Source organism: Podarcis raffonei, chromosome 12 (assembly GCF_027172205.1).
Source record: "Podarcis raffonei isolate rPodRaf1 chromosome 12, rPodRaf1.pri, whole genome shotgun sequence".
NCBI classification, from domain to species: Eukaryota; Metazoa; Chordata; class Lepidosauria; order Squamata; family Lacertidae; genus Podarcis; species Podarcis raffonei.
In genome coordinates, this window is record NC_070613.1 from 9,056,563 (window position 1) to 9,075,396 (window position 18,834).

At 43.1% G+C, this 18,834-nt stretch overlaps 2 protein-coding genes across 3 annotated transcripts in view; one reads left to right on the forward strand and one right to left on the reverse strand.

Annotated features, from left to right (window-relative positions):
• Positions 1-18,834, reverse strand: part of XIRP1 (xin actin binding repeat containing 1) — a 291,979-nt gene that overhangs the window by 193,960 nt on the left and 79,185 nt on the right. The gene's annotated exons all lie outside the window — the stretch shown is intronic.
• LOC128424218 (solute carrier family 22 member 13-like) lies at positions 85-18,028 on the forward strand. 2 transcript variants are annotated; one of them, XM_053410159.1, is made up of 11 exons: positions 85-553; positions 1,923-2,340; positions 6,101-6,204; positions 7,745-7,899; positions 9,436-9,604; positions 10,913-11,033; positions 12,122-12,216; positions 13,279-13,493; positions 14,783-14,891; positions 15,892-16,101; positions 17,663-18,028. In XM_053410159.1, the coding sequence occupies exons 2-11, from the start codon at positions 1,969-1,971 to the stop codon at positions 17,754-17,756; spliced, it is 1,644 nt and encodes a 547-aa protein (XP_053266134.1). In that variant the 5' UTR covers positions 85-553; positions 1,923-1,968; the 3' UTR covers positions 17,757-18,028. The 2 variants fall into 2 exon arrangements, with proteins under 2 accessions (XP_053266134.1, XP_053266133.1); XM_053410158.1 differs by lacking the exon at positions 85-553 and having other exon boundaries at positions 1,321-2,340.

The following is an 18,834-nucleotide window of genomic DNA, read 5'->3' on the forward strand; positions in this document are numbered from 1 at the left end:
ATAACAAATATCAACATAAGACAGAATCATAGTACTTTTGCTGTTCACTGTGAAATCCAGTAGATTAAGCCATAGGTCTTCATGGGGGTAATTATGTTATGACTACACCTCTTAACATACGAAATAACTAAAAACAAAAAAATGTGTCAGAGCCATCTGTTTTTACATTCCTGTTAATTTTTCAGCTAAATCAATTTGCCAAATGTTTGTGTGCCACCTGGATAATGTTAACCTGAGACCAGTTTTCAAGTGCTCACTTATCAGCTAATGAGACGCCACCATCAAAAATCTACTTAAGTCCTTGTAAGGAACATCAACATTTTTTATTATAAAATAGGAGCAACGATGCAAGTTGAGGCGTACTCTGAAGCTTGCAACGTACTATGTTACTAGTCTCTTCAAATGGTGTTTGCTGGAACTGATATATTATGGTGCGGTACCACCACATATGATCCTTAATCTGTTTATTTCAGCTGCCTTGTCAAACTTGTGCTGCCAAAACTGGTACCTCTCTGTAACACTGGGTTTCTCCAGTTTTCAACAAGATTGCCTGGTAAGCACAACTTAAAAGGTAAAGGGACCCCTGACCATTAGGTTCAGTCGTGGCCTACTCTTGGGTTGCGGCGCTCATCTCGCTTTATTGGCCGAGGGAGCTGGCGTACAGCTTCTGGGTCATGTGGCCAGCATGACTAAGCCGCTTCTGGCGAACCAGAGCAGCGCACGGAAACGCCGTTTACCTTCCCACCAGATTTACCTTCCCACCTATTTATCTACTTGCAGTTTGACATGCTTTCGAACTGCTAGGTTGGCAGGAGTAGGGACCGAGCAATGGGAGCTCACTCCGTCACGGGGATTCGAACCGCCGACCTTCTGATCGGCAAGTCCTAGGCTCTGTGGTTTAACCCAGAGTGCCACCCGCGTCCCACAAGCACAACTTAGCTGGTCCATTTTACACTTCAGGCAAAACAGGGCCTGCAGTGCAGACATTCATTACGGACTGCTGTTAGCTTGCAGGGGAAACGGGACAACTCCCGTCGGCATTCTTTTGGGGGTGTTTATGGACTCAGGAGAATACATATGGGATTTATTTAAAAAGGGAAAAAATGTCTAACAACTCCCCCACTTCAGACTAAAAGCATTCGTGTTCAGTGTCGGATGCAGACCTTGGTTTGTGCCTGCCAGCAATGAACTCTCAAACAGCAGCGGTTCTCAGCCCTTGAGTGCTTATTCTTCTTGCTCAGCCCTGATTCTGCTAAGTTCTTACGCTGATGATTCCCAGCTACTTCTGTGTCAGTTTAGAAAAAGGAACTCTTTCCTCAGGGTCTTTAGGTTCCTTGTCCTTCCTTCTCCCAATCTTCCTCTCTCCTTCTATAGCAAGCTCAGATAGACTCCAGGCTGTCAGCTGCTAGGCTGAACAGACTGGACGCTGGACCAGATGCAAGCCAGCAGAAAATACTTGAAGCCAACACCCCTCGCTCATTTTTGTCCTGCAGCAAACAATCTTTAAATGGCCCCTTCTTGTTGCTATAACTCATCTAATGTTGCATACCTGCACAATGTACATTTAAAGCACAGTCTCTCCCATCACCCCAAGAACCCTGGGTAATGTTGTTAAATGTGCTGGGGATTTTAGCATTATTAGGGGTAAACTACAGTTCCCATGATCCTTTGCAGTGTTCTAAATGTTTGGTGTGGACACAGCCATACATGTTAATAGCCTCGAAGCTCACTTTCTTTTTAATTGGAGGAAATACCAAAGTCAAAGGAACACCAGGACTGAATAAGAAGAGAACAATCAGAAAGAAAGTATAGCCTTGGCAGTAGCTGTGATAGGATATATTCCTTAAGTTTATCTGATGCCAAAGCCTGATTAATTATTCACTTAATCCATAGCCATGATTGTGTTTAAACATTAATTTCAGTCCCCAGGTGTGAGAACCATGCAGACCAGCTGCCAAAGATCCCAGAATGATCAGATTTGGAGACATCTTGAAGGTGATCGGAGAATTCGGCAGGTTTCAGAAATGGCTGGTGGTGCTGAACTGCATCCCCAATTTCCTAATTCCCTTTCACGTCTTCGGACAAGTCTTCATTGTCATGGACGTGCCTCACTACTGCAACACGAACTGGATCCTTAATATTACCCAAAACCTGACCCAAGAGCAGCAGCTGAACTTGACCGTTCCCAGGAAACCAGATGGCTCTTTTGAGGAATGCTCCATGTTTACTCCTGTGGAAGGCGATATCGATTCAATCATAAAAGACGGACGAAATTCCACGGAAGCCTGCCGAGATGGCTGGGTGTACCCCACAGATCCAAAGCCGTCGTTGCTGACAGAGGTATTTTACAGCCCTTGTTAAATAATTTGGTTCTGACTCTTCTGAAGGGCGTGTCCATGCGCGCACATCAATTGATAACCATACTAGACAACTCTAAAGTGATTTCATTGGTGCTGTTCCTACAACAAAAAATCTGGTTAGGGGAACGGACAGGTCAGGGAATGCTTTTTTAAAAAAGCCAGTGAAGTCGGGTTTAAAAAGAAGAGACCATTACAATTTAAGGATTATGAAATTTATATCAATTCTCTATGTAAGGCACAACTGATGGTACTTTCACTATGGCTAATTATGTCCTTTTTTTGTTGTGCGTTGAGCAAACAAACAAACGAATGAATGAATGAATGAAAAGAAAAAAAGCCAGTGAGCCTATGATAAAGTACCAAAATGTGGATAGATTAGTGGCATTCCTCTTCTTTTAATCTAGATGTTACATATCATGGGATAGTTATCCTGAAGCTCTTTGATGTTGAAGCCTTGTTGAATGATGTGCTTATTTAATTCCCATTCTTACTTTTCTAATCTGATTTCTGCAAGTATGAAACTCCACTGTCTGGGAGATAATAAATTATTATTATTATTATTATTATTATTATTATTATTATTATTAACCAGATTTTGAACCAGGGAAACAATTCAAGCAGTCCAGAGAGAGAGAGAGAGAGAGAGAGAGAGAGAGAGAGAGAGAGAGAAGAAAAGACGTCATATAGTCAGTCCAGAACTTTACAGCAATGGATGTCAATAGTCCATGTTTCTTAAAGATAATTGCTTGTTAATTGTCTAGGTCTCAGTTGATAACTTTTAAAGAAATTAATGGCTTCAGCCTGCATTCCTCAAGTATACTTTGTAGTTGTAGGAATTCTCCCTGCTTCCGGTTTCCCTGGTTTCCATTTTGTGAGGGAAACTCGGCATTAATGAGGTAAAAAAATAACAGCGTTTAAACCGCTGTGTGATCTTTTTTGGTTAGGATACAGTTTTTATACCATGGTAATAAGGATTACTTTTAATAAGGAGATTATGCCAGATCACAAATTTTAGGCCTTGTAGGTCATGAGGAAGTCCTCTAACCATTTTGACACCTCCGTGAGGTAACGAGAAAGTTTTATTAATTTTTCTCTAATTCTCTAATAATTTGGAATATTATTTTTTATTATTATTATTTTTTTAAATATTTTTATTAAACAGTTTTTATAACCATACAAACAAAACATACATAAACAAACAAAAGACAAAAACAAAACAAGAAACAAGTACCATTTCATATCCTAATTTCTTAAACCTTTCTTCCTCGACTTCCTCATGCCTCCCATTTCTATATTCCAAATTCTAATCAATTACTCAGCAAATCTTCCCTTATTTTACTATAAATTTAAGCTAATCATCCTTATTCTCCTTGTCTTAACCATTGCTAATAGTAACCATTTACTTTCCAGTCCAACATCATTCTAACTGTCATTAATTTTGTAGTATTTAGATAGTCCTTGAACTTTTTCCATTCTTCTTCCGCTGCTTCTCTTCCCTGGTTTCGGATTCTGCTCGTCATTTCTGCCAAGCCCATGTAGTCCATCACCTTCATCTGCCATTCTTCCAGTGTGGGTAGATCTTGCGTCTTCCAGTACTTTGCAATAAGTATTCTAGCTGCTGTTGTAGCATACATAAAAAAAGTTATATCTGTCTTTAACACCCCTTGGCCGACAGTGCCCAAGAGAAAGGCCTCTGGTTTCTTAGGGAAGGTATATTTAAATACCTTTTTCAGTTCATTATAAATCATTTCCCAGAATGCCTTAATCTTCGGGCACGTCCACCAGAGGTGAAAGAATGTGCCTTCCTTTTCCTTACATTTCCTAATAATTTGGAATATTAGAGGCAGAAATGTCCCGTTTTCAGAGGCTCTCCTAAAAGCTACTAGCAAATGTTCATCTGTTTGTTTATGAAGATATTTCCATGTCACTTTTCTTTTTTTCCCCTCCCCCCCTGCCCGCAGCATTTTATTTATTTATTAAAGTTCTTATGTTACATCGGTAAACATTATCATATCACATCACAAGGCTTATTATACTATAATTTTCAACGTATACAAAATTTATATACTAAAAGAAAGAAAAAAGGGGGGGGAAAGGACAAAAAAATATTCCAAAATCATATATGTACCCACACTTTGGACTTCCTGTCTATCCCATTATATATTCCTTTTTTACAAATGAATGTTTATTATTGTATATTTCTTTACATTTTATCTAATACATTCCTATATCAATATGTACCCTTGGTCTTATTTCTCAACTCGGTCTCTCTCCAGCGTCAATCGAATGCTAGCATGAATAGTGAACCTTTACTGTATTTTTGAACATATATCTTATATCTATCCTACTTTTCCATAAATTTTTGTTTTGAGTTGCCTCTCAGGCTATTTGTCAACTGTGCCGTTTCAGCAAATTCTTGTAGCTTGTTATGCCAATCCGTTATTGTTCATGTCACTTTTCAAGTGAGCCTCGCAAGGCAGTTTACATAGGAATGTGCATACATTAGCACTCTGTTAAAAAACAGCAAAAAATTGGGAGACTTTTTAAAAACTAGAAATCGCCTTCCCTCAGGGAGGATGATGTTTCAGTAGTCATATTTGGTGGCAGTTAGGGGAGAGAGAGATCACCTGAGCTGGAACAAGATGGCGGCTGTTCTGTCTCTATTCTCCACAGGGGACAATTCTTTTTGAGCATTCTGGAATTTTCCCCAAAGAGGGAATTATTATCATCATCATCATCATCATCATCATCTTGCCCTGCTTCGCAAAGAAGCCCAGGATGGCAAATAACAACTCAATAATTTTTTAATTTATTTATTTAATTTTTTAATGTATTTCTTTGTATTTTTGCATTTCTTCTTTTCCCCCCCTTTTTCATTTTGTAACCCCTTTCTTTTTTGTAACCTTTTTTGAAACTTTAATAAATATTTATAATTTTTTTTTAAAAAAAAAGGGGGGAAAAAACCCACACACCAAATACCCTCTCAAAGTTGCGAAAAACAATGTCTTTCCACCACCGAATGCCTGGAGCTAACGGGAATGTTTTAAAATTCTGCCTCATGGAAGAAATTCCAAGATTATTTGGTTAAATATGTTAAGATAAATTAAATAGAAATACTTGCGAGTATCAGATTGGCCTAGGATATAAATATGTGATATTGTGGAATACTATGGATATAAGTCAAAATGAAAAGAAAGAAAGAGGTTAATGGACTAAGTAAATTTTATGTGAAAATAGTCTTGGAAAACTGCTACAATGATTTATATGGAAACTCAGCCAGGGGGATTCGAGGAAGTCACCCAAGAATGATAACAAAAGTGGAATTTCTACAGTTAGGATATATGTTTGTTTGTTTGTTAATGTCTTATTTTTATGTTTGTGGATATGTCTGTTATAAATTTGGAAAACTAATAAAAAATTTTTGGAAAAAAATAATAATTCTGCCTCAGCACTAATAATGAGGGTGAGGAGATTCACCTCACCAGGGAAGGTATTCTTGTAAGTGAGGGGACTTGACCAAAGTGGGGTAAAATTTGAGTCCACCCTTCAGCATAAGGCCCAGGGCGGGTTACAGCAATAAAATGGTATACATTATGAAAGCAAGTGAAACAGTTAAATTTTTTAAAAGAGCAGGCTAATACTATTCAAACAAAACCAGAAACAGTGTAGATTTGTGATATACTGTACACAATGTAGTGTCAGGAGAGGGAAGTACAAGGATTTTTCTTCTTTTCCTTTAGTTCAACTTGGTCTGTGACCGAAATAACTTAAAAGACATCTCTCAATCTATTTACATGGCGGGTGGCCTTGTGGGAGCCCTGGTCCTTGGCCCGCTGAGCGACTTGTAAGTATAACTTTGAGATGTCGTGGAGAAACTGAGAGAAAATGGTCACTCCATTTTCAGGAGGTGGAGAGGCTTTTCTGCAATCCTCATCGGAAGTCTTTTTTTCGTGCGCCTCCTCATTGAGAAGCCCGGAGGGTAGCAACACGAGAACGGGGCCTTTTCTGTGGTGGCTCCCTGTTTGTGGAAAGCGCTCCCCAGGGAGGCTCACCTGGTGCCTTCATTATATATTTTTAGGCGCAAGGAGAAAACAGGCCGTTGGGAAGGGGGCGGGTGGGTCATGTTTTTGATGTTTTGTTTTTAATCATTTACTTGTTTTTTATCCTGTATTTTAATGCTGTGAACTGCCCTGAGATCTTACGATATAAATCATCATCTTCCCCACAATAACTCTGGGCTTATCCTCACTTCCTCTTGTCCCCCTGCTCTTTGTAGCACTCAGTCGGAGCAAACGGCAATTTGGGTTTCCCCTGAAGCACCATTTGTTCCAATCTGTGACTAAAGAGCGGTTTTTCCCTTGGAAAGGAGCAGGGCAAGGGGGAAACCACTCAGACCTGTGGTTTCTAGGCACGGTATAGGCAGAAGTAAGGATAAGCCCTCTGTGAGGTAGGCTCCCTTTTGCAGATTGACCCATCCAATTACCAATTACCAAGTTTTATTACGGCAAAAGCCAGTGACACTAAACACCACAAGATCAAACAAAAAGAAATCAACAACAACATCAGAAAAAGAAAAAAAAGGATTACACAAGGGAACTTCGCAGTGTGCCATTCAACAGAAGAGATTTACGCTTCCTGATTACTAAAGTGCAAAATTTGGCCACCTCATATGATATTGAGCTTGAGGAATCTTCCAGAAGGTATTTTCGTAGAATTTCGGGGGAGGATTCCAAATAATGTTGTAGGGGTATGAATTTTGATAAAAGCGGCAAAATAAGTTGAACTCGCTCTTCACTATAAAATTCGCAAAATAGAAGGATGTGTGTGACAGATTCTACCTTATTAGACATACAGGGGCAGAGGCGCGCATGCATTGGTACCCGCGTGAATTTGCCGTACAGCACTGCTGAGGGCATTGTCTCAAAGCGGGCTCTAGAGAAAGCCCATCTATAAGCTTCGTTAGTGATGTTAGTTAAGTAAGGGGCAGTTGCAAAATTAGGCGAAGCTTTTAAACATCTATTCGTCTCCGGGAGTAGGGCGTCGTCTTGTTGTAATTCGACATCGTAAAGTCTCTGAGTGATAATTGCTTTTGCCTTATTCAGAGTTCCAATAAAAAGGTTTTCAGGGTTTAGGCCAATTTGTTTGATCTTATTAGTTATTTGCATAAGCCAAGGAGGATAGGGAACTGCGGCCAGGAAGCAAGGTAACAGTCCCTTAGGATTGTAATGGATTTTCAGCCAGAGGGATATTGCTTGCTCCCAGACTTTTAATTCCACTCTGGGCAGTCCTGCCTCTTGCCTTAAGACTGCATTAGGTGTACACTTTGGGGTAGCAAATAATGATCTTAAGATTGACCCATCTTGTATTGCATTTCCCTCCTCCAGCACTGGAAGTCACATGATGATTCTGCTCAGCCTCCTTCTCATGGGCGCCTTTGGTGTTGGGGCAGGATTTTCTCCAAATTTCTACGTCTACATCGCCCTGAGATTCATCGTGGGCGCCGCTTTTGCTGGGATCAGCATCAGCATGTCAGCTTTAAGTGAGACACTTCCGCTTCTCTGGGGAGGTTTAGGCCTTGCTGTCAAAAGAATCACACTCCATCTTTCCACAGCTGGTATCCTCCAGATGTTTTGCACTAAACACAGTTTTGCTGGCTGGGGGGCAGTGCAAGTTATAGCCCAAAACATCTGTAGGGCATCAGGTTGGGGGCACTGCCTTACTCTACCCAACCTGCACAACTTGCTTTTTATGAATATATTGCCCTCCCCAAATACAGTGGATGCTCAGGTTGCGAACGTGATCCGTGCTGGAGGCATGTTCGCAACCTGCAGCGCTGCGCCTGCGCAGGTCACAATTTGGCGCTTCTGTGCATGCGCAAAGCGCGATTTAGTGGTTCTGCGCTTGCGCGAGTGCCAAAACCCGGAAGTAACCCGTTCCGGTGTTTCCGGGTTCGGCGCAGTGCACAACCTGAAAGCACGCAACCTGAAGCGTCTGTAACCCGAGATATGACTGTAGATATATTTTCTCTCAAGGTAACATTGCTTAAAGGTGGATGTTGAGGTACAGTGCCGGATTTATGTATAAGGTAAACAAGCTATAGCTTAGGGCCCCACTCTCTTGGGAGCCCCCAAAAAATTTAAAGGAAAAAAACCTGGATGTACAGTTCCAAAATATAAGATAAAAAACAAATAAAATAAAACCTAGATACAGCAACAGTGTTTTGTGTTGTGTAGGCTCCTATGATGTAAGTCATGGGCCCCGCCTGCTAGCCTGCTCCCTAAAATATCACTGGTTTGCTCATTTCTATATATAGGGTGCCTACATTCTGCATGTGCAAATGGCTTTAGATAACTGTTAGGTTCATAAATTGCCATTTAGCATATATTCAACACAAAAAACAGCTACAATTTGTTGTTGACAAAGGACAGCTGGACATATAAAGGGCCCCATTATATTCAGTAGCTTAGGGCCTCCTTGAACCTAAATCTGGCCCTGTTGAGGTACAGTGTCATTGTTCTGTACAGAAGCATCCCAACCATGAAATGAGATGCAGAGACGGCCCACTTGTTTGAGACACTTTAGGAGCCAATTTGCAAGGGGACTGAGGTAGGGTAAAGACTGTTTGGGGGACAGATGGAGCCTAGTGTGTCTGGTGGGTGGAAAGCACAACACCTGCCTAGTTAAGGAAAGAGCCAGGCTGTGCCAGGCACATCAGGTGAAGTCTGATGGACATGATTTGTGTGTTTGTGTAAATGTGTGTCTCAAACTGGGGACCCAATCCAAAAAATCAGTAACTGCTGCAAGCGTTCCAGCCTCCTCCTTGACATCATCACATTAATCCACCGTTATTTAATAATAATAATAATAATAATAATAATAATAATAATAATAATAATAATTTATTTATACCCCGCCCATCTGGCTGGGTTTCCCCAGCCACTCTGGGCGGCTTCCAACAAAATACAATAACCTAATATTAAAGCCGGGCAGTTAAATGATTTTATTTTTTTTAATGTGAGTGGTTGAAAATGGCAAGGTCTTTTCCCGATACTGATTGTAACTTGAACCCTTTTAGCTTCGGAGTGGGTTGGGCCTTCCTATCGCCCGCTTGCGATGATCATCAGCTACTGCTTCCAAGGCGTTGGGCAGATGGCCTTGGCTGGTTTGGCATACTCGGTCCGTGACTGGAGGAACTACCAGTTTGCTGGCTCAGCTCCAGCATTCGCCCTCTTTTTTTATATATGGTGAGTGTGCACAAGAACCAGAAATGGGGCTGTGTGTAAAACAATACAGCATACTATATCATTAAGAGTAACAGTAGCATAGGCTCATAACCACCCTGTCTTTTAAGATCTGTCATATTTTATGATCTGCCAGGGACCAAGATAAAGCTCTATTTAGCTTGGGACCAAAATACTTGAAGGAGTACCTCTCACCCAAGCTGCCCCTGAGTTAAGATCTGAGAGAAAAGATATGAATGCCTGTGGACCCACTAGTGTGGGTGATCAACAAAACAATTGGCTGGATGCTTATATTCAAAACATGGGGCTTTGTATACTCTCCTGCAGGGAGAGAGCAGCAGCAGCAGCAGAGACTGAACTCGCATTAGGAATATAGGTTGTTATGCCGTATTTTATGCCTTTCAGCTGTACACAACAGTTGACCTCTTCCTACCCCTCTTGCAATGAGCAGATCACACACTGTTAAGTAAGTTTTAAAATATTTACTTACAGATTCAAGGTCTCAGTCGTGCGTTGTTCCATACAGCAGCAAGGATAATACAGGCAAAATGCTCTTAGGTAGAAAATACAGAATATAGTTCCAAACACATGCTGTAAGATTGGGAGCAAGCTTCCACACATATCCTCCTTCATTGGTTATATGATGCAGAGGCATCACTTCCTCTTTGGACTGAGACCTGAGTCTGTCTAGGAATACAACTCTATGGTCCTTAACCCCTTCATGTACTAACTAGCAGTTAGGGTTGACTGCGATCTCCCACAGGTTTATTGCAGGAATGCCTTTTGGTTGTACTGCAGCTGAATGAGAATTGTTGTGCCCAGGAGACTAGTTCATTAGGGTGAATGGGGCACACCCCCAGCAATTTCAATCTGCCCTCAGATGGCTCCCACTTAAGGCCTTCTTTCTTACAAGATGACACTGCCTGCCAGATTCTTAGTCTCAGTGTTATCCTTGCATCAGGGAGGAGAATGAGGATAGAGGACTCATCCAGACTTGCCCTTGCCCTGCTGTTTCCCCCCTGGGAAACTCTATTTTTTACCACTGAATCAAAGCAAACATCAAGGGACTTTTCTCCTGATTGACATTTGCTCCGATTTATTCCTAAAGAGCGGATTTTCCATGGGGAAATAGTGGGACAAGGGCAAAGCTGCCTGGAAGGCATGGGACAAACAGGAAGCAGCAGACAAGCAGAAGTGTGGAGAAGCCCACAACTAGAATTAGTTGGCCCTGCCCTGCCATTGGCTCTTGCTCCAGCTACTGTTGGTTTCATTGACTCCCACCCATGCTTCACAAACTCTTGTCTTTTTCAGGGTTCTTCCCAAGTCTGCGCGATGGCTTCTGACAAAAGGGAAGGTCGAGGAAGCCAAAAAGGTGCTTCGAAAGGCCGCTTCCGTTAACAAACGAACCGTCTCAGAAGAACTACTCAGCCAGGTAGCAAAGCCTGGGATTTCTATTGCTCCTTTTCTGGAAATGTCTGGGGAGGATATTGAGGGAAAGCGGCATAGAAACACAATAAAGGTAAAGGGGTAAAGGGACCCCTGACCATTATGTCCAGTCGTGGCTGACTCTGGGGTTGCGGCGCTCATCTCGCTTTATTGGCCGAGGGAGCCGGCGTACAGCTTCCGGGTCATGTGGCCAGCATGACTAAGCCGCTTCTGGCAAACCAGAGCAGCGCACGGAAACGCTGTTTACCTTCCCACCAGAGCAGTACCTATTTATCTACTTGCACTTTGACGTGCTTTTGAACTGCTAGGTTGGCAGGAGCAGGGACTGAGCAAAGGGAGCTCACCCCGTCATGGGAATTCGAACCGCCGACCTTCTGATCAGCAAGTCCTAGGCTCTGTGGTTTAACCCACAGCGCCACCCACGTCCCCAGAAACACAATAGATCATATCAATCCAATACTCTAGTCTCTCATGCTGCATTATAATTTTTTTTTTAATCTGTTGCATATCCACCTCAAGCATTCCTTATTAAGCTGTTAGCCTGTCCCTCCAAACTCATTTTGTTTTATTTACAACAAAATGTATATCCATTCCCACCCTTCCTCCAAGGAAGTAAGGAGGACAGCTTACACCGTGTGTGAAACATTCTCCAGATGTTGTGCAACTGCAGCTCCCATCACCCTCAGTGAGCATAACCAAGGCTGGGGAATCCCATGCGTTACAGTTCAAAAACACCTGGAGGACCACAGGTCCCCTACATTTGGCTTACATCATTCCCCATCCCCTGCTTTAGCCTCCCTATAGGCCTGTGAGATTTGGGCAGGGGGAGAGATGAGTCGAAGTACACCCAGTGAGTTTTGTGGCTGAGTGGAATCTCTCCAGTCTTAGTTCAACTTGCTAACCCACCTGGCACCCTGGCTGTTTTGAACTAAAACTCACATCAGGCCAAGCCAGCACAGCTGCCCTGGCAGATGGGTCTGATGGGAGTTGTAGTTCAAAGCCACTGGAGGGCACCAGGTTGGGGAAAACTGTCCTTTGATGTTATGTGTCTCTCTTGTCTTGCACATTTTGAAGCTGGCTCCAGAAGAGAAGGTGAAATCTGGGAATATTCTGGATCTTTGCAAGAATCCGCGTCTAAGGATTTTGACTTTAATCATGGTCGTAGTCTGGTAAGAATTCTGAAGTACATTAATTCAGCAACCTATATATAATATGCAAGTGGCTTCAGTTTTGTGTGTGGAAAGAGATCAGTTGTTTCTACTTCCTTGTTATTGTTTCTTCATGTATAAAATGAGCACAACCAGCAACTTATGGCTAAACCTTTGACCTCTGTATTGTCCAAGGCAGGACTTTTCTCTTACCCTTGGTTGCTACACTGAGAATTAATTTTTATTAATTAAAATATTTTAATGTCACACTTCCAGGGTGGCTGTCAATGAAAGTATAGCACACACGCTGCAAATACCAAGAACTGTCAAATAAACAAAAGCAGCAAGCAAAACACAAAAATCAGTGGGATGGGTGGAATGAAAACCATACTCACTTGTCAAACAAAGGTCTTTGCCAGGTGCCAAAATGACAGCAGAGTTGCTGTCGTGCAAGCCTGCTTCTGGAATGCGTGTTCTGCAAATACGATGCCTCTGATGTGATCCTTTTTCAAGTCACCATCTTTGAATGATGGTGGTCCAGGAAGAAGCACCTTGGCAAATGACTGCATGGTTCAGGCAGGGCTGTCTGACAGAATGCAGCCATTGAGATCTACATCTAGGTAGCTGCACACACAGCTACCGGTCAAATAGAACAAAGGAATGTTTGGGGCAATGGGCAAAATGCTTTTGCTGTGCCCCAGATGGATATTTTTAAGGCTGTTTTTATAAGTCTTCATGACACACATTGACACCACCTGTTTTGTTGTTGTTTCGCTATAGTTTCCAAGAGGCAGCTGTGTTAGTCCGAGGCAGCAAAAAAGAGAAGAGTTGGTTTCTTCAGAGACTTCAAACACTGCCTATAAAGTTTCACAGCCATGTGGACTAGGATTTAAAATGATGATTTGGACTCTGAGGAAGCTGAATTCTGCGTCCAGTTCTGGGGCATTGCAGAACTGCATCACATGCAGCACCCTGGTTCTAACCAGCACTGAAGTTGAGCGATGGGGCTGGTGTGAGCCAGGAATTAAAATGAACAATAGCAATAAATGCAGAATGAATGGTAATTTCTTGCTTGGTTCTCAGGTTTGCAGACAGTCTTGTGTATTATGGAGTGAGCCACCAGGTTGGGGATTTTGGCTTGGACATCTACATGACCCAACTTGTGTTTGGAGCTGTGGAAATACCATCTCGAGCCTCCTGTATCTTCCTCCTCCAGTGGATGGGAAGGAAAAAATGCCAGGCTGCTTGGCTTTTCCTAGGTGGAGTCATGTGCTTGATCATTCCTGCTATTCCAACAGGTAAAAAAGCCACTTGAGGGAGAAAACCTGGAAGGCAAGCTGCAAGGCAGACAAGGGAAACCTGCAGCCCTCCAGATGTTGCTGGATTTCAACTCCGATCATCCCTGAGCATGGGCCATCTTGGCTGGGGATGATGGGAGTTGAAGTTCAACATCTGGCGGGCCACAGGTTCCCCATCCCTAATGTAAGAAGTGACCCACAGACCCCTGGCTATACAGAGCTGCTTCAGAAGGACACAGATGTGCCTGTATATTCTCAGAACTTGTCTTGTGTTTGTGCAGAGAGGACACAACAGGCACGCACTGTTGAGTTAAAGGGAGCTGTAAGGCCTGAGCCCTGGGTCTTTTGCACTGGGGACCTGATCTTCTGCCCCTTCTTTTTTGAACCATTTTTTAATAATAAGGGGGGGGGGGAACATGTTCCTTTCCTCGTTTCTGTCCTCCCGCTTCCTCCTTTCCACTGAGATCCTCAAGCGACTAAGTTCTGAAAAAACGAACAGGCCACAGGTTTGCATAATTACATCTGCCAGTATATAGGTATGCTTGCAAATCTAGAAGCAGTTACTAAAATTTAAATAGAAACCCATGCCCTCCAACATTTCTCCAATAAAAATAGGAACATCCAGTGCCTTTTTTTTCTTAAAAAAAATGTTCAGGGGTACTCTCATTTTCCTACTCATATTGAAATACTGCCCCTCAACGAGGCCAAAGTTAGAATCACAAAATATTTAGGGGTATGCGTCCTCCTGCGTCCCCCGAGAAGAAAAGCACTGGGAACATTCCAAGGAAAAGCATGACATTCCGGGAAAATAGGGACATTTGGAGGGTCTGGAAATCTTAACAGGGGAAGACTGTGAGAAAGTGACCTGAAATGTGGACTATATACAGAAATAAAAATAAATAAAAGTAAATGATGGCTTAGCATTATGTGGTGACACAGCAATCTCTAGCCCAGTATTAGCAATTGATGGCATCTCTCCAGGTCACAGAAGAGGTTCTTCTGCATCACTTCCTACACCACTAGATTCTCCAAAATGGAGAAATTGAATCTGAGAGCTTCTACAAGCAAAGCAAGTGCTCTAATACTGCCAGTCTTCTCCCCAAATGGGCCCCAGAAACCATTCTAGCTACCCATAGATTTGTGGTGACAATATTTCCGGATTTCTGTAGGACCACAGGTGACATTTCAGAACAGGATTAGACATTTTGCTAGGCCTGTGGTCTTTCAACAATGCCTTACCTTGATTTTTTGTGGTCTAGTTTCTAACTTCACTGCCTGTCTTTGCCCAGACTTCCCTGTGATTGTGACGGTGCTGGCTGTTATTGGCAAGTCTGCGTTGGCCGCCTCCTTTTCAACCACCTATGTGTTTTCTGCTGAAATCTTTCCCACAGTTATCAGGTGAGGATCTCTTGGGTATAGGGGCTTAGAAAATGAATTTCCACTTTCAGCTTTACCTGCTGGGCAGTTTTGTCCACAGGTATAATGACAACAAAGAGGGCTTTACTCTGTGCATTTTGCATAAGAACTATCTTTTATTCTATGTAACAAAGAATTCTAGTAGATTTGACTGTGGTTTTACTGTATATGTAGTGGTTCTTGGTACTTTTGGATGATGCCCATGGCCTTTTGGCTTGTACAATAAAAAGTTTATGATGAAAGTTTGTGACGATGGTATCGTTTAACTGGAGGTATAAGCAAAAGATTCAAGTGCCTGAACTCTGGGGTCTTCAGTGTACAAAGCATATTCTGAAAATTCTGATATATGAATCCTCCACATATTGTGCTATAAATTAGTGCAGGACATTGGCAGTATAGCTTGTCAATTTTGTGTTGGACCTGACCCCAATGCTCTTCTGAAGCAAAATAAAGGGCAGCATTGTGTTGTGCCCCAAGATATGACTCGGCCCAAGGAAGGTAAACCCTTTTACCAAAATGCTTGCCCGAGAGAGCAGTTAGCAATGAAATGAATGAGCCCAATTTTAGGCATGTTCATTGATTTCAGTGAGTCTGTTCTGAGTAAAGCATAGTTGAACACCATCCAATGTACACAGCTACATATATTCATGAAAACAACATATTTTAAATGCATTGCGTTTGGCAAAACTGATTGCAAAGATGGGTGCAATAGGCAAAATTGCATACTTCTAATGTGTGTGATAGTGCACTAAAGTGACAAAATCATAAACCGATGCAGAAATGTGGTGCACTGCATTTAAGACTGAAAAACCCTCAGAACATTAGAGATACCAAAACCGAGATATTTGTCCTTTCTTTCCTGTTGTGTAATTGTTTACTGCATGGTGTGGCTGATTTGCTTCTGGAGACTTGCCCCTGGCCGGGCGCATCTGTCTGCACCTCCTCTCAGGCATCGCTCTCTGTGTTTTGCTACTTCCACCAGGCAAAGCAGTTTAGGCTTGTGCTCCATGGTTGGCAGAGTAGGCGGCATCCTTGCCCCACTGGTTGTCCTCCTGAGCAAATACCACCCTGCTATTCCCATGGTGATACTTGGAGGCACAGCTCTGTCTGCGGGAATCCTCTGCTTTTTTCTTCCTGAGACACAGAACCAGGATCTTCAGGACGACATAGGAGACTCCCCAGCAAGCCAGAGGTGAGTTCCACGGGATTCTAGAAATATAGTAGGTATATAAGTTCACATTTTGTACAGGCTGCTCCATTCTGCCCCCACCCCATTGTGTTACGTCCTGGTAAAACATTGCCCCTCTTTTGGGGAGAAGGAAGTCCACCGAGGACTATGGGCTTTTCTCCAGAATATAAAGGCCTAACTACATATGACGTGGGTGGCGCTGTGGGTTAAACCACAGAGCCTAGGACTTGCTGATCAGAAGGTTGGCGGTTTGAATCCCCGCGATGGGGTGAGCTCCTGTTGCTTGGTCCCTCCTCCTGCCAAGCTAGCAGTTCAAAAGTACTTCAGAGTGCAAGTAGATAAATAGGTACCACTCTGGCGGGAAGGTAAACGGCGTTTCCGTGCACTGCTCTGGTTCGCCAGAAGTGGCTTAGCCATGCTGGCCACATGACCCGGAAGCTGTACGCCGGCTCCCTCGACCAGTAAAACGAGATGAGCGCCAGAGTCAGCCACGACTGGACCTAATGGTCAGGGGTCCCTTTACCTTTAACTTTACATATGACAACATTAATGATGAATGAGTTTTATGTTTTGGAAAATTTAGCACCAGGTTCCTGCCATAGTTGTTGCTGGGATTGCAGCTTAAGCTTCTCTTCCCAAGACACAATCTTTGTGAAATTTGCCCCCCACTGAAAGCAAATTAGCTTTCAGAAAATGCTAGGGTGGCTTAAGTTAGCAATAGTGTTCAGGGGTTTGCCGACTGAGGACCAACAGGTAAGTTACACCCTCTATTGTGAGTGTGGGTGGTCCTAACTATACCTGGACAATTCCCTTGGCAATACCCCCCCCCCGCCAGGATTGGCTGATTGATGAGGCTAGGCGGGAACCTCCAGGTATCCAGCTCGAGGGGGGGGGCGGCGAAGCCAACTACCTTGCCAGGGGTCTAGTAATCCCCGGGGGGGGGGTGTGTGTGCGCGATCATGCAAAAGCCGCCCCCCAGTTAACGCGGGGAGCGGTCATTGGGGTAGAGAGGATTTGGTTGCCATAGAGGGGGACATTTCATGGAGGCAGAGGAGAAAACGCATTCTTCACTCCATGCACTCTGATCTTGATAACAATCCCCTTGTGTGCCTCATACTTAGTTTAAAAACACACACAAATGTGATTGCTAATTGTGGGGTGACCAGTTTCATGTAACCAACATGCTTAAGTCTAGTTAATGTGTGAAGGGGTTAACACCATAGAGTAAGCTGTCCTGCCAGGCTTAGCTATGCCATCCCCTCCAACGTCCTGCTGATTAAAATTGGAATGCTTATCATTTTGGTCTTGCTCCAGAGCAAAAAACGAGTGCCTTTTGGTCCGGTGCTCTAGCACGATACTGCTAATTTGCGCAAGAGCACGGGGCCAAAAAATGGGACATTTTGGGGTCCTATCAGAAGCCAGGATGGTTTATGCTCATCCCCCATAACCACAGATGGATGACGGCTTGGAAGTCTCCAAGGAAGAGATGACAGTGGTGGAGATGAGGCTAGTGGGCGATAGAGGGCTACTTTATGTCATGTTTATTTATATTCCCTTTCATTAGGTCCAACAAGGTTGTCAATGGTAGCTTTGAAAATGGACCAGTGCAGACAGAAGATGGCCAACTGAAAGAAGCCACCATCACTACACGCTTCTAGCAGAAATAACAAATCCACTTGGATCCAAAGGACATTTAGCGAAGATTTCAGGGATGAGTGAATTGGTCGTTTTGATTTCTCCCAGTCTCTCATCTCTCGAAACTCTAGTTCTTCACATTCCCACACCGGTTTCTTCAGTCCTCGTGAAGATTTATCAGCACTTTAGTGCAAATTTGTCCTAATACGCACATTTTTTGTACACACCTTTCTCTGATACAATGCATTTTGGTATGTTGTTTTCACTAATATATGCATTTCTATGCACACTTCAATATATGCATGTTTAATCTCCGCTTGGCTGGAGAGCAGCATTTCAGTATTTAGGGAATTGCGAGTTCCAAAGGACGGCATATTGTTTCAAAAAGAGCAAACTCTGCTGGTTTGTCTTTCAGTGCAGACTGAATTGCATTCCTCTGCTCACATTAGAGCACTCAGTTCAACTCTCTAAATAACCTCAGTGGTGGAGGAAAACATGCTTTTTTTTTCCATGCTCAAGGTCCCAGGTCCAATCACCAGGTTCTCCAATTAGGGAGCTCTCTGGATGAGCATGTTCTGTGCGTGCACCAAGTCACCAATTCGAAACTCTGGAGAGATGGGATTAGACATTACTGGGCTCAGGGATGAGCCCATGAAACAGCAACAAGGCAGCTTTGTGTGCTCATAAGACACAAACGTGGCAAAAGCAATATGGATTTGCTGACCCAGGTGCAGTGAAGCTGCGGGAAGTTGGGGCTAAGGCATGGTGTCAGCAGGTTTTGGCGAAGGCGTTGGGTGTGTGTTCAGCAGCTGCTGGTTCACCAAGATGAAGAATTGCCCCATGGCAAGCATCAAATTGGGGTGGCTCTCTGTGAGCACCATCTTGGCCCACCAGCCCCTGTCTGGGTGTTCAGACAAAAGCATCTCCCCTGGATCTTCTTGACAGCATAGCATAGTTTTCAACCTTTTTGAATCCATAGCTCCCTTAACCATCTGCATTCTTTCTGCAGCAGCCTTGTGGGGCTCCGGTGCCCAGTTATATAATAATAATAATAATAATAATAATAATAATAATAATAATAATAATAATAATTTATTATTT